The sequence below is a fragment of the Alligator sinensis genome, unplaced genomic scaffold, assembly GCF_000455745.1.
Source record: "Alligator sinensis unplaced genomic scaffold, ASM45574v1 scaffold1386_1, whole genome shotgun sequence".
Taxonomy (NCBI): domain Eukaryota; kingdom Metazoa; phylum Chordata; order Crocodylia; family Alligatoridae; genus Alligator; species Alligator sinensis.
The window spans coordinates 327,731-339,947 of record NW_005842806.1 but is presented as its reverse complement, the minus strand read 5'-3'; the positions used below and the strand labels follow the sequence as shown (position 1 = coordinate 339,947).

General features: G+C 42.4%; 1 protein-coding gene across 1 annotated transcript in view; it reads right to left on the bottom strand.

Annotated features, from left to right (window-relative positions):
- Positions 1–7,265: 7,265 nt before the first annotated feature.
- The window catches only part of TCAF2 (TRPM8 channel associated factor 2), a 34,372-nt gene continuing 29,420 nt past the window's right edge, over positions 7,266–12,217 (bottom strand). Inside the window, exon 10 of the mRNA XM_025191276.1 lies at positions 7,266–7,880. Coding sequence (XP_025047061.1) covers positions 7,860–7,880 — 21 coding nt within the window. The 3' untranslated portion in view covers positions 7,266–7,859. The remainder of the gene's footprint in view (positions 7,881–12,217) is intronic.

Here is a 12,217-nt window from a genome sequence, read left to right as displayed (position 1 = left end):
AGACCCCAGCCCCTGCAACAGCAGGAGCTTTGGGAGGAGTGGCAGCCAGGAAGGAGCCTGTGGACTGCATGTTAGCCCCTTACAAGTCAGGTGTGACCTGTGGGCTGCCAGTTAGACAACCTGGTTCAGACTGTAAATCTTTCTGGACGGTACCATTGACAACTGTGTGCATGTGCAGCACCTAGCACAAAAGGGTACATGACCTCAGTGAGACCCTACAGAGCAAGTGCAGTCATCATCATCCAACCCTGCCCATGTTGTAGCTGTTGTGCGAATGAATAGAAGGTGGTGCTTCGCAGAATTCTCATTTTAGCTTCCGCAAGCAGTGGGTTACTTATTATGATTTTATTTAAATAGGGAAAAAGGTCAAGGTCACCTTTTCCTGACTTGTACCACAAAATGCACACCCTCCATGAAATGTCAAACCAATGGAATATGAATCACAAGACCAGCTAATCCCTTGTTAAAGTCAGAAACACATTTTTCATTTTTTTTCCTGTTTGCTTTTCTTCGGTCAACCTAAGAAGAACCACTGTGAGGTTTTTTTTTTGTCGTTCTAAAGCAGTGGTTCTCGATCTTTTTATACTCAAGGCAACCCTTGTTACACTCAGTGTGCCCCTCATTAGATTCAAGGCTCCCCTCAGAAAATGTCAGCTCTTAATTTTCTCTCATTTTTTTAATACAAAAAAAATTATAGAGCAATTCTTCTGTTGCAAAAAAAGACAACACATCAAAATGTTTTTGAAACTACTGATTCCTATTTGATGTCTCTAGTTTAGTGTTGTGAATTATGTTTGCATGCCTAACAGTGCTAACATTGTATGGTATTCCAGAGCAGGCTTAAAAGGATCTCAAGGCACCCCGGGTGCTGTGGCACCTGGGTTGAGAATTACTGTTCTAAAGACACAATAGGCTGAAAATGCAGGGAGAAGATGATGTATCAACCTACACTGCAGGTTAAGCCTACATTCCACCAAAACAAGTCACATCTCTGTAATATCATAAGGTACAGGACAGGTGATGCCCTCGTTCCTGCAACTGGACAGTATGAGCCTTTCAGTACAACTAGCAATACTAAGCTGAAAGGTGCTTAAAGTTAAGAAGCATGGAAAAAGCCCCAGATACAAAGAAGTAAATGGTGTGTCCTATCCAAGGGGAGATGGGGAGACATGGATTTCAGTTGGAATTTGGCCTGGAATGCATAATTGTCTTTAAGCAGACAAGGTTCTTTGGTGAATCTGATATCTTTTATTAGACCAACTTAAATAGTTGGAAAAAAAAATTTAAGTAAGCTTTTGGGTTCAAAAACCCTTCGTCAGGCTAAGGAAGTTTCAGCAGTTGGTGTGTGCTCTTCCTGGATGGAATGAAAAGTAAAGAAGCCAGAGGCTGGTCTGATATGCATACCAGATAGGCAGTCAGTAGATTGAGGAGTCAATGGGTGAGAGACAGGCTGGGGGGGGGGAGACAGAAGGGGGATGAATAATGGATGAATAGTGGCGAGATACCTGGGGAGTCAGATGTCAGGCAGGTTATAATGTGTCATAAATCCATTGTCTATATTTAGTCCACAAGACATACAGAAAACTAGAACTCTTAGTTCCAAAATTATACCTTTTGTTAGACCAACTGGAAAATGGCAAGAAAATTGCCCTTTTCTGCAAGCTTTCAGGATCAAAGTCCCTTCATTAGGCCCTGGGAAAAGTGTAGATGGTACAAGATGGTAAAAAGTCCCCATAGATAGGAAATAAACTTCATTTTTTGCGCAGAGGGAGCTGAAGATAGAATTTTTAGTATGTTATAAATGGGGGATTGGTTCCTGAACCAAGGCCCAATACCCTATTTTCACCAAAAATACCCCAGAATTTTGTACTTGATCAATTATAGATGAGTGATATAGCTACATTAATGTATTTATATTGTAAATAGCAATCATGTTGATTTGGAAGGACATCTTTGAGGAGACTTTGCTAGACTTTTTGAAGGGCTCTTGGTTGGATTTTTTGAAGGGTTCTTGGCTGGAGTCTTCTCAGGAGTCCTGGCTGCAGGTTTTTCTGGAGTCTTGCCTGCTTTCTTAAAGAAAGTGTCCAAGGAAGTTTGGACAGATGTTCTCCAGGGAGATGAGTGACACAGCAGACTTGTTCGCTGGTGTGGTGTCGCATCGTATCAAGCATTGTAAAGTCGAAACTGACATCATAAAGTTGAAAGAGGGTGTCAATTTATAAACATTGTAAGTGCAAAAGGTTGTAACGCGAAACATTAAGTCAAGGACTGCCTGTACTTCACATTTATTGTGATTTGACTTCAGTTGTTTGTCATTAAAAATACATTATGTCCATTAAAAAAAATTCTTACAAAATATCTGGCCTCTGAATACACATTATTAACATCACTTTGCAGGAGGGCTTCTTAGCTATAGGATGAGTTTGTCCACAGTAAAACAGTTATGGATGCAGCTCAACAGGCAGTAAAAGCAATCATCTCTTGGAACCTAAACTCTGGGACATGGTCCGGCATGTCCACAGAGCCCAGGCCTGATAGTGACCTCTGGAATCAGCAATGGTATACTACCATTATTCTCAAACAGGGGTCTTGAGATCCTTTCAAGGATGCCACACAATGTTAGCACTGTTAGGTGAGCAAACATGATTCACAAGATAAACCCAGTGTTCTCAAATAGGAATCCATCGTGTTAAAAACACCCTGACTTATTGTGGTGTATCTGATTTCTTTGCAACAGAAGAAAGAGTGACCATTAAGAGCTGGCATTTTCCAAGTGGTGCCTTGACTCTAAGAAGGATGAGAACCATTGATCTACCAGAACTACTTGCTCAGGTTAGTGTAGTCATCTTAGTACAGTACTAATGGGATAATTAGCCAATGTGGTAAGGGGCTGCATACTGCTTCCAGTAGAGCTAGTTAGCAATCAGCACAGCTAACTATCCCACATGGAACAACACAGGATGACAGCAGGATGATGTGTGCTGCCACAGGAATGTCTGGTGGAGGAAGGCAAATCAAGGACAAATTACCATCCTATGGGCATTTGGCAATACTGGGACATGGCCCTGAAATTTGGATCTTTCCTGAAAACTTTGGGTTGTTCACATTAACCAGTAGCTAATGTCTTGCAGCTGCCAAGTGTACCTACAAGCATTTGATATTGTTTTAGTAGTTTTCTGGATCACCCTGGAGTTTGACTAGTGTTTGACCTGCTCTGCTCTTGGGTCGTGCTGACCTGATGTCAGCCCACTGTTGGAAATGTTGGCATGCAGCTATGGTTTGTCCTCTTCTGTTCCAGCGTGTGGGAATTTCTCATACCAATAACCACACTGCTGATGGTCAGTTATGGGCATCAGTGCCTCAGGCCATAGCCCAGGGTTTCATTGCCCTCTGGAGAGAGAAGCCACCCACACAGGCTCACCTGAATTCTAATCACAGGTGCTCACAAACATCTCAGCAGTTATCTAACCAAATAAAAGAGGTGGGGGGCATGACTGGGACCTAGTCCAGTGCTGCCAGTCTGCTATACTGTAAAAGACTATAATAGGTGCCCTGGGAGGCATCACAGGGTGCTACTTCCAGGAGCTGAACCATGTATTTGGGAAGGATACCCTCACTGGCCTGCTGCTTTCCTTGAAGACCCCAAAGATGACCAAGACAACAAGCAGGAGGACAGTGACACAGATCCTTCCTATCTCATTGCCCAGGGTGACCCAGAGGTAGATAAAGCCTTGAGGACTGAATTGCTGACTGCAGTCAGATGACTCTGAGCCAACTGCATCGGGGGGAGAGGCAAACAGTGGAGGATAGAGAATAGAAAACAGAAACTAAGCATGCAGCTTGATTTTATCAACACCCTCCATTTTAGCCAACATGAATGGCTTTGCAGCAATCCCAAAACAGCAAACAAATATAACAGAAATGACAGGCAGTATAAAGTGTGCTAAAGGATTTAATCCATCATAGGCAGGAAAGACTAAGCAAATGAATCGTTTCTGAAGCAGGGTTTCATTAACGCCCCTAATTTTTAGGCAACATGAATTGGTGTGAGGAAGAAGTTCCCAAATTGTGATGCAGACACGTCAAAACAGAAAGAGATTTTAAAGGCACTGGAAGGAATTAAACCCTTTGTGCTACTGAAGAATTTTATGTATTGTGCAGGGCAATCCCTGGGTGTTACAAAAGGAAACTTAAGCCAAGGGAACTGCTCTAAATTAGTAATGAGATGACCTGGAAGTGCAGGACTGCACTTCCTCAAAACTGCCCACACATCTGGTTCCCTTCCATTCCTACATCCATTCGACAGTGCCTCATGTTTTCCTGGGTTCCCATTCCTGAACAGAGGCCTGTTCTTTTTGTACCTCCCTCAGGGTACTGTCCTCCAAAATATACCCACACTGCAGGTGGGCACATGCCATTAGTAGCCTGTGTCTCCTGTTGGGAAATCTGGTTACCTGTCAGGGGGATCCCATTCTGCTGGAAGCCTGCTCCTCTAGATACAAAGATCAGCACAGAATGCACTACTTATTCTAATGTGACCTTTAAATTCCAAAACCTGGGTCCACATTTCAGTTCTTAGCCTTGTATTTTATTTTAAATGTCATAATATCTTTTTGTTTTGAATAGTTCTTAATGGCCTCAGTGTGTGCAATCAATTTATTCATTGCTGTTTCTTAAATATGCAAATAGTATGACCATGTGTAATGTACTATGATATTGAATGTCATGTACTATAATGCTGTCATGTGAACTACAATACCCAGGGGACTGGAGGAAGAAACTGTAGTGTGAACTGCAACTCCCATTAGCCCCAGGGGACTGGAGGAATGAATTGCAATGTGCAGTACAACTCCCAGAAGGCAGCAGGGGGCAGGAAGAAGCAGAAAGAGCAGTACTGGAGCGCAGGGTGTCGCAGCAGAGACATGTGGCCAAAGAATTGAAAGAAGTGGTGGAGCTAGGACTGCAAGCTGCAGCAGCAAGGCTTAGGCATGGAGCCTGGGCAGATGACAATTAAACATTTTATGGGACCAGAGACTGGTTTGGAGCCCTCTAGAGTTGTGGGAGGGTTTAAGGTTCCCAAATGTATATGTATCATGCTGCTGGTGTTCTCTACCGGTTACCTGTTCTTGGGAGATTACACCACAGCGTCACTGTTTATTTCCTGTTACCCAGATCCTAAATGTATGTACCTTAATGTTAATGTTTATTTACCTGTATCTGTCCCCCTCTCCTTAACCTGTTGGCTTGTGACCCCAGTCCCCAGCATCCCCTACATAAAAGTGGGAACTTCCCTTGCCGGGTCCCTGTGCCAATTCCTGGGGTTTCAGGGTTTAATATACATGTGAGTCAGGTTTCACGGTTTAATATACATGCAAGTCTAAAACAACCTAAGAAAATGCTCATCACCACTGCACATTTGTTCATACTCTGCTACACTCCAAACATGCACAACCTCAGGGCTTTCCAACTGGCAGACTGTGAGGGGTTAAGTGGCATCCCCTGTGCTCCTGTGCAACCACTGCTCCCTTCATCACTCTAGCTGCAAGAACAGCCAGAGTCTCTGCTGCTCCACCCCATCCCCCTTCCCCACCCCTCCACCCCCAGCTTTCACTGCCTGCCCCTGCCCCAGAGCAGTGAAGCAGGGGGAAAAGGAGCATCTGTGCAGCATGGGGGCCCAGGAGCATGCCACATGCGGCCCCCCCACTGGTGCATCCCATGGGGCATTTGGTTCCCAGCCACTTAGAAGTTGGACAGCCCTGCACTACCTCTAAGTAACCTCATTATTTCACACAGACTAGTGAGTTTTGAAACTTTCAGGTATTTCTAATATGGCATTCAAGTTCCAAACCCATATAACTGAGCAGGGGTAACAACATCCTGGTAGATTAAAAGTTTGGGACCTGATGTCATAGTCCTTAAGGACACAATTTTGGAGATATCCAAAGGCAGCACTGGCAAACTTTATTCTTGAATATTGTTGTCTATATTTACTTTTTGTGAAAGCTGGCTACGCAGGTTGGGGAAATGCTCAACATCTTGCAGTGATTGCTCTCTAATTGAAATATGTGGAAGAGCAGATGGTTGATTTTGGGGTGGGCTGGTAAAGTACTGAGGCTAGTATCAAATAATTATCTATTATGTTTAAATTTAATTAAATTAATTCAGCCTAATATGGTCATTTTCTTATTTGGAAAGTGTGGATCTGATAGAAACATCATAAAATGAGATGGAGAACAGCGACCACAGATTATAGCCACAATACAACAGAATACAGCCCTATCTACAAGCACCTGTCTAGTCTTAATCAAGTCCTTTTTGCAGTTTTCCTGCAATCGCTGTTGAGTAAGTACCAAAGGCAATTCCACTAGCATGCTGTTTGCTTCCCATGCAAGGTACTTAATAGACACCTTCCCCTTATCCAGACCTCAGTGCAGTCAAGGAAATCTGTTCTATTGATATCAAGGGCATTGGATCAGATATTCAGGGCTTTCTCATTTATCCACTAACCCACTCCTTGTTTTGTGTATAATTCTTCTGTTAAAAAAGAAAACAAAATCTACCTCAAAACATTTATATCCAAGCCTATTTGAATTTCTTTCAAGAGTAAGATTTCATGAGGCATTCTCAAATGCCTTCCTATGTTGATGTGCCCAAGACGTAGTTACTACATATCATTTGGTTGTTCACAGTCAGGAAGTGATGTATCAAATACATCACAGCAACAAATTTGCTGATCCCCCTTTTGAGAGTAACAGTCAATCTCTGGTGCTTTTCCACAACTGATATTCTTGACCTTGGATTATAAAGGGAGGTACATTGATGTGAGCACAGTGGGTGCCATGTCATCTTCTAGATGATCAAATAATGAATCTCAAGGTCACCAAATTCATAAACACATCAGTATCTGGATTGAATACTGGTAGTTAGTAGTGACACACAGGGTTGGTCCAAGGGTAATTGGTACCTTAGGTGAACTGTGTACCTCGGCACCCCCACCACTTCCAATAAAGAGGAAAACAAGAAGTCTAGAATGAACTTTTACATGTACTTATTTGATATTCAAAATGAACAATAAAACAATAAAAACAATTTTTTAATTGTTTCACATTTTTCATTAACCCTAACACAATTATAACAGCCAGCCAGGGTAGTTATTTAGAATGATGTTCCTGTTATTTTGTTCTGCATATAATTTTGGCGCCCCTCAAATTTTGGCACCCTAGGCGACTGCCTAATTCACCTAATGGTTGGACCAGCCCTGGTGGCACAGTAAACAATCACTACATCAAACAGTGCAGTTCTGATTTAAATACCACTTTATTATGATTAGGGTGAGGTGCAACAGTCCCCAACTTCCAAATTGCTCCTAAAGAGAGCTGTAAACATCATTTCATACACTGGTTATTACCTTGTACGATGCCACACGTACACTTGAGATGATATCAATTAACGATTTATTGATCCTTGAGAGGGTTAGGGATCTTTCCAATTTCTAGCTCTTTTTTTCTATGAGTTTTTGTAATTAATTTAGTCTAGAGGAAAAAATAGTCTTCCTTGAAATATAGGTGTAGGAAAATACCCTTCTTCCCAGGAATATCTTATGTAATTCACCATAATAATTAATACAAACATCTGCCTAGACTGTGACCTCTGCAATTGTGTTCCTTCTCTCCTGTAGATGTTGGTCCCCCACATCTTAGAAAAAAATTATTGGGGTTGTCATTTTCAGTGAATTCTACATTGATTGAGGTAAGGATGATGAGACTTCGGGATTAACTGGGCAGCTTGTCCCACACATCTTTGAAATAGAATTAACCACTGCAATGGACTTGGATTGGTTTGTCTTCCTCTCCTTTTGCCTAAAAATAAGTGGGAAAATCCTGGGAAAGAAAAAGAATTTAATTTTACCTTAAAATTGGACATGAAGACTAACCTTGCTTTTTAATTAAGAAGTTCAGCTTGAGAAATCAAAACCTTATGTAAAGTTATTAAGTTCACAGGCCTTTCTTTTTGTCTTGCTTTTGTCAGACTGCAGCATGGAGATTCAAGTATTGATGTAGTGGTTCATCAGAAAGTTTTAAAGAGTAACCGGAAACCCATTTAGAAGCAATATAAAATAGAAGTTAGTTTATCAACAGCTTGTTGGGAGAAATTTCCAGTCCACAGGTTATAGGGACAATGCTTCAGAAATCTTCCAGGAGTGTTTTCTGCAAAACAAACTATTTATCTTGATCTGCAAAATTAAGGCAATTAGCTTTCTGATTGAGAATGTCTACATACTGTGACACATTTGGTTGAAAGGTCAAAAGTTTTTACTAAACTGGCTCCACAATCAATGGTTTTACACCAGCCACACAAATGCAATATACGCACTCCTAAAGTCTGTTAAGAGTAGTTACAAATACATTATTGTAACAAAATTCAGACAATGGTGTAAAGTCTGTAAATGAATTTAATGTAATGAGCTCTGAGTACCCAGCCCAGGCATGGTCTGTTTCTTTAGCATTTATAGTTTCAGTCCTGAAAGAGTATTTAACTCTGTTGGAACCTCAGAAGTAGAAATGTAGCAATACTCACACCTGATGAGATTAGCAAAACAAGATATCCTCATACTGATGATAACATACAGAATGAGAGTGTTTTCCCCAGGTAGGTTTTACCCAAATTTAGACACATTAAGCATAACTTTAAATTAAATGTCAGTGACTGAAAATGTTTGGTACTTGGTTTTTCTTCAGATTCAAATCTGATTTACTATTTGAGATAGAATTGAGCAAACTTGAACCCTTTTTGAGGATAAAAAGAGAAATTTAGCTCAGTCCTAAGGTTCCATGGAGTACAACTCTCCAATTTAACAATACATGGCATCTGGTAGTACTTATTTAACAAAAATAGTCAATAAACATAATCTTAGCATTCTCAACTTTTTGAAAGGTGATTTCACTGGATCTTTATTTTTGTTGCAGTTTCTTTTCCAGATCTCTGTAAAATTAAACTTGAGCTTATAACATATAAAGTTACTTTGAGCAGCAACTAATTCTTGCACCTTGACAATTTTACTTTTCAGTTATTTGCAAACAATATACAAAATATCCATGTTGTCTTTGGGTTTTTAATGCTTCTTATAGAAGAGTCTTTAATTCAGTACATATTACACTCCAGATCTCCTTAGATTCTGGAAGCTGTGGAGGGAGTATAATCCCAACTTCTCTTTCTGCTACATAATATTTAACATATATTTCAAGAGCAGAAATGCTCAGCCATTCACAGGGCATACCCCTAGGACTGTATTCCATTGTGGGGATCTTTGGGGCTTTTGATAGGGAGCATCCCCTTAATCCTGCCTCTGGAATATTATTTTATTGTTAGGTCCCTTTAATTATTTTCATAGTAAAATTCCTAACTTATAAAAGACTAAAAATTACAGACCAAAGTATATATATTCAACAAAAATATTAATTTAACCTTTTAAAATAAAAGGAAATCCTGTTGGCTAGTATAGGATTTAGTTTCAGACCCAAACTGGTATTCAAAATTGTTTTTCTTCTGCTTCTCCATAGAGAGACAGAAAGAAATGGGGAAGGGGAAGCCCTAAAGAAAACAAACAGATGTTGATATCTATGAATAAATATACCCCTTAATTTCCAAACGTTTAAAGGTGCACCAATCTTGATTCAATTTTCCTGTTGTTGTTAAACACAAGGGACTAAAAAGTAATAAAGATCCCATCTTCTTAATTTCCCACTGAGCCCACTTGATTTCTCTATAAAGGGAAAAAGACCTCAGTTTTGCTGAGAACAGGACCAGCAGTCTACTGCCTGGATCACCATATCCATTGACCCCTAGAGTAGATTTGAAGGTCTAAGGGTTTCTTTTGACAGGCCCTATTCGCTTGCAAAATTAGTCCTTCGATGGAGTGAATTTATAAGCAAGTTTTATTAGAATTTCCAATTATGAATATGCTAGCAAATAAAAAATAGCAAAATACATATCTAGATATACCTTTATGAACCAAGCAGAAGTAAGCAGTCTTACAACTTGGAATCTCTGCATCTTAAAATCTTATGAATTATTAACAACTAACCAGCTTGTTAGGGCGATCTTATCCACATTTAGAGACTGAGCCCCCTTTTATCACCCTTCTCAAACAAAGACTTAAAACATTACTTGATAGAAACTTTGACAAGTATGGTAACAAAAAGATGTCATTCTGTTAGCCGAAATGGTATACACTGAACTAATCCCTTTATTAAGATTAGATGTTCTCAGACTGGCTAGTCTTCCAAGAAGCTTTTCTCACCTGTGACTCAGTTCCTTTTACATTTCTTCCCTTAGCCTCACTGGGTGCGTCCCCATGAGCAGGAACGTGCATTTCCCCAAGGACAAACAGCACTGTCACATGTTTGTGCCGCTAGTTGTCCCCAGGCATGCCTGTGCACGCATGTTCTGGAGAATGGCAAATTGACCCAGGTCAGGTAAGGGAGGCTGGGGCCAGCACCTGAGGTCCCGGAGGGGAGAGGAGTCAGGTGTCCAAGAAGAGTGGTCGTTCCTTAAGGAGACGATCCTCCAAGTCCAAAGGGAGGTAATCCCAACACGGATCAAAGGGGGCAAGAGGGCGCAAAAGCCCCCTTGGCTCACCAAAAGTATATGGGAACATCTCCTAGCTAAAAGGGAGGCATACACCCAATGGAAGGGAGGGGCCATCACCAAGGAGGACTATACCTCAGTTGCTCGGGGCGTAGGGGGGCGGTCAGGAAGGCCAAGGCAGAGATGGAACTGGGACTAGCTACCCAGATCAAAGACAACAAGAAGTCCTTTTTTAAATACATAGGGGGTAAAAAGAAGGTACTGGGTAACATGGGGCCTCTGCAATACACGCTAGGAAATCTCGTCATCACACCAGACAACAAGGCTAACCTATTTAACAATTTATTTGCCTCCATTTTCCTGAGCAGGGACTGGGTCACCCCCCACCGGGACCCCCCTAGGACCCAGGAGGTCCTCGACTTCAGGAGGGCCAATTTCTGTAAGCTAAGAAGGTTAGTAGGAGAGGCATTGGGGTCTTGGGCTTCGAGGAGATGGGAGTCCAAGACGGGTGATTGTTCCTCAAGGAAACAATCCTCCAAGCTCAAAGAGAGTCAGTCCCAATGCACACCAAGGGGGGGCCCATGCTCAGCTCTATGAGCACTTGTGGGGCACTGGCCAGGTACCAGAGGATTGGAAAAGCACCAATGTGGTCCCCATTTACAAGAAGGAGAGAAAAGAGGACCCCGGCAATTATAGGCCAGTCAGTCTTACCTCAGTCCTTGGGAAGACCTTTGAGAAAATTATCAAGGAGCACGTCTCCAAGGGCCCAGCAGGGGAGGTAATTCTCAGGGGCAACCAACATGCGGGTGTCGGGGTGGATGTTGTCTTCCTGGACTTTAAGAAGGCCTCTGACATGGTTTCCCACCACTTTCTCTTAAAAAAACTTGGTGACTGTGGCATTGATGCCTACACAGTCAGATGGGTGGCAAATTGGCTAGATGGTCGCACCCAGGGAGTGATGGTGGATGGGTCATTTTTGACCTGGAGGGATGTGGGCAGTGGGGTCCCCCAGGGCTTGGTCCTTGGACCCACACTGTTCAACATCTTCATCAGCGACTTGGACGGGGGTGTAAAAAGCACCCTGTTCAAATTTGCAGATGACACTAAGATGTGGGGGGAAGTGGGCATGCTAGAAGGGAGGAATAGGCTGCAATCGGACATAGACAGGTTACAGGGGTGGGCGGATGAGAACAGGATGGGTTTCAACACTGACAAGTGCAAAGTACTGCACCTGGGTAGGAAGAACCAGCAGCATACCTACAGGCTGGGGAACTCCCTTCTTGTCAGTGCACAGGCAGAAAAGGATCTTGGAGTCATTATTGATGCCAAAATGAACATGGGCCGACAGTGTGGGGATGTGGTCAGGAAGGCCAACCGCACCTTGTCATGCATTCATAGATGCATCTCAAGCAGGTCCAAGGAGGTGATCCTCCCCCTCTATATGACATTGGTCAGGCCAAAGTTGGAGTACTGCATCCAGTTCTGGGCACTGCACTTCAAGAGGGATGTGGACAACATGGAGAGGGTCCAGAGGAGGGCCACTCGCATGATCGGGGGCAGCAGGGCAGGCCATACGAGAAGAGGCTGAGGGACCTGAACCTGTTCAGCCTCCACAAGAGAAGGCTGAGGG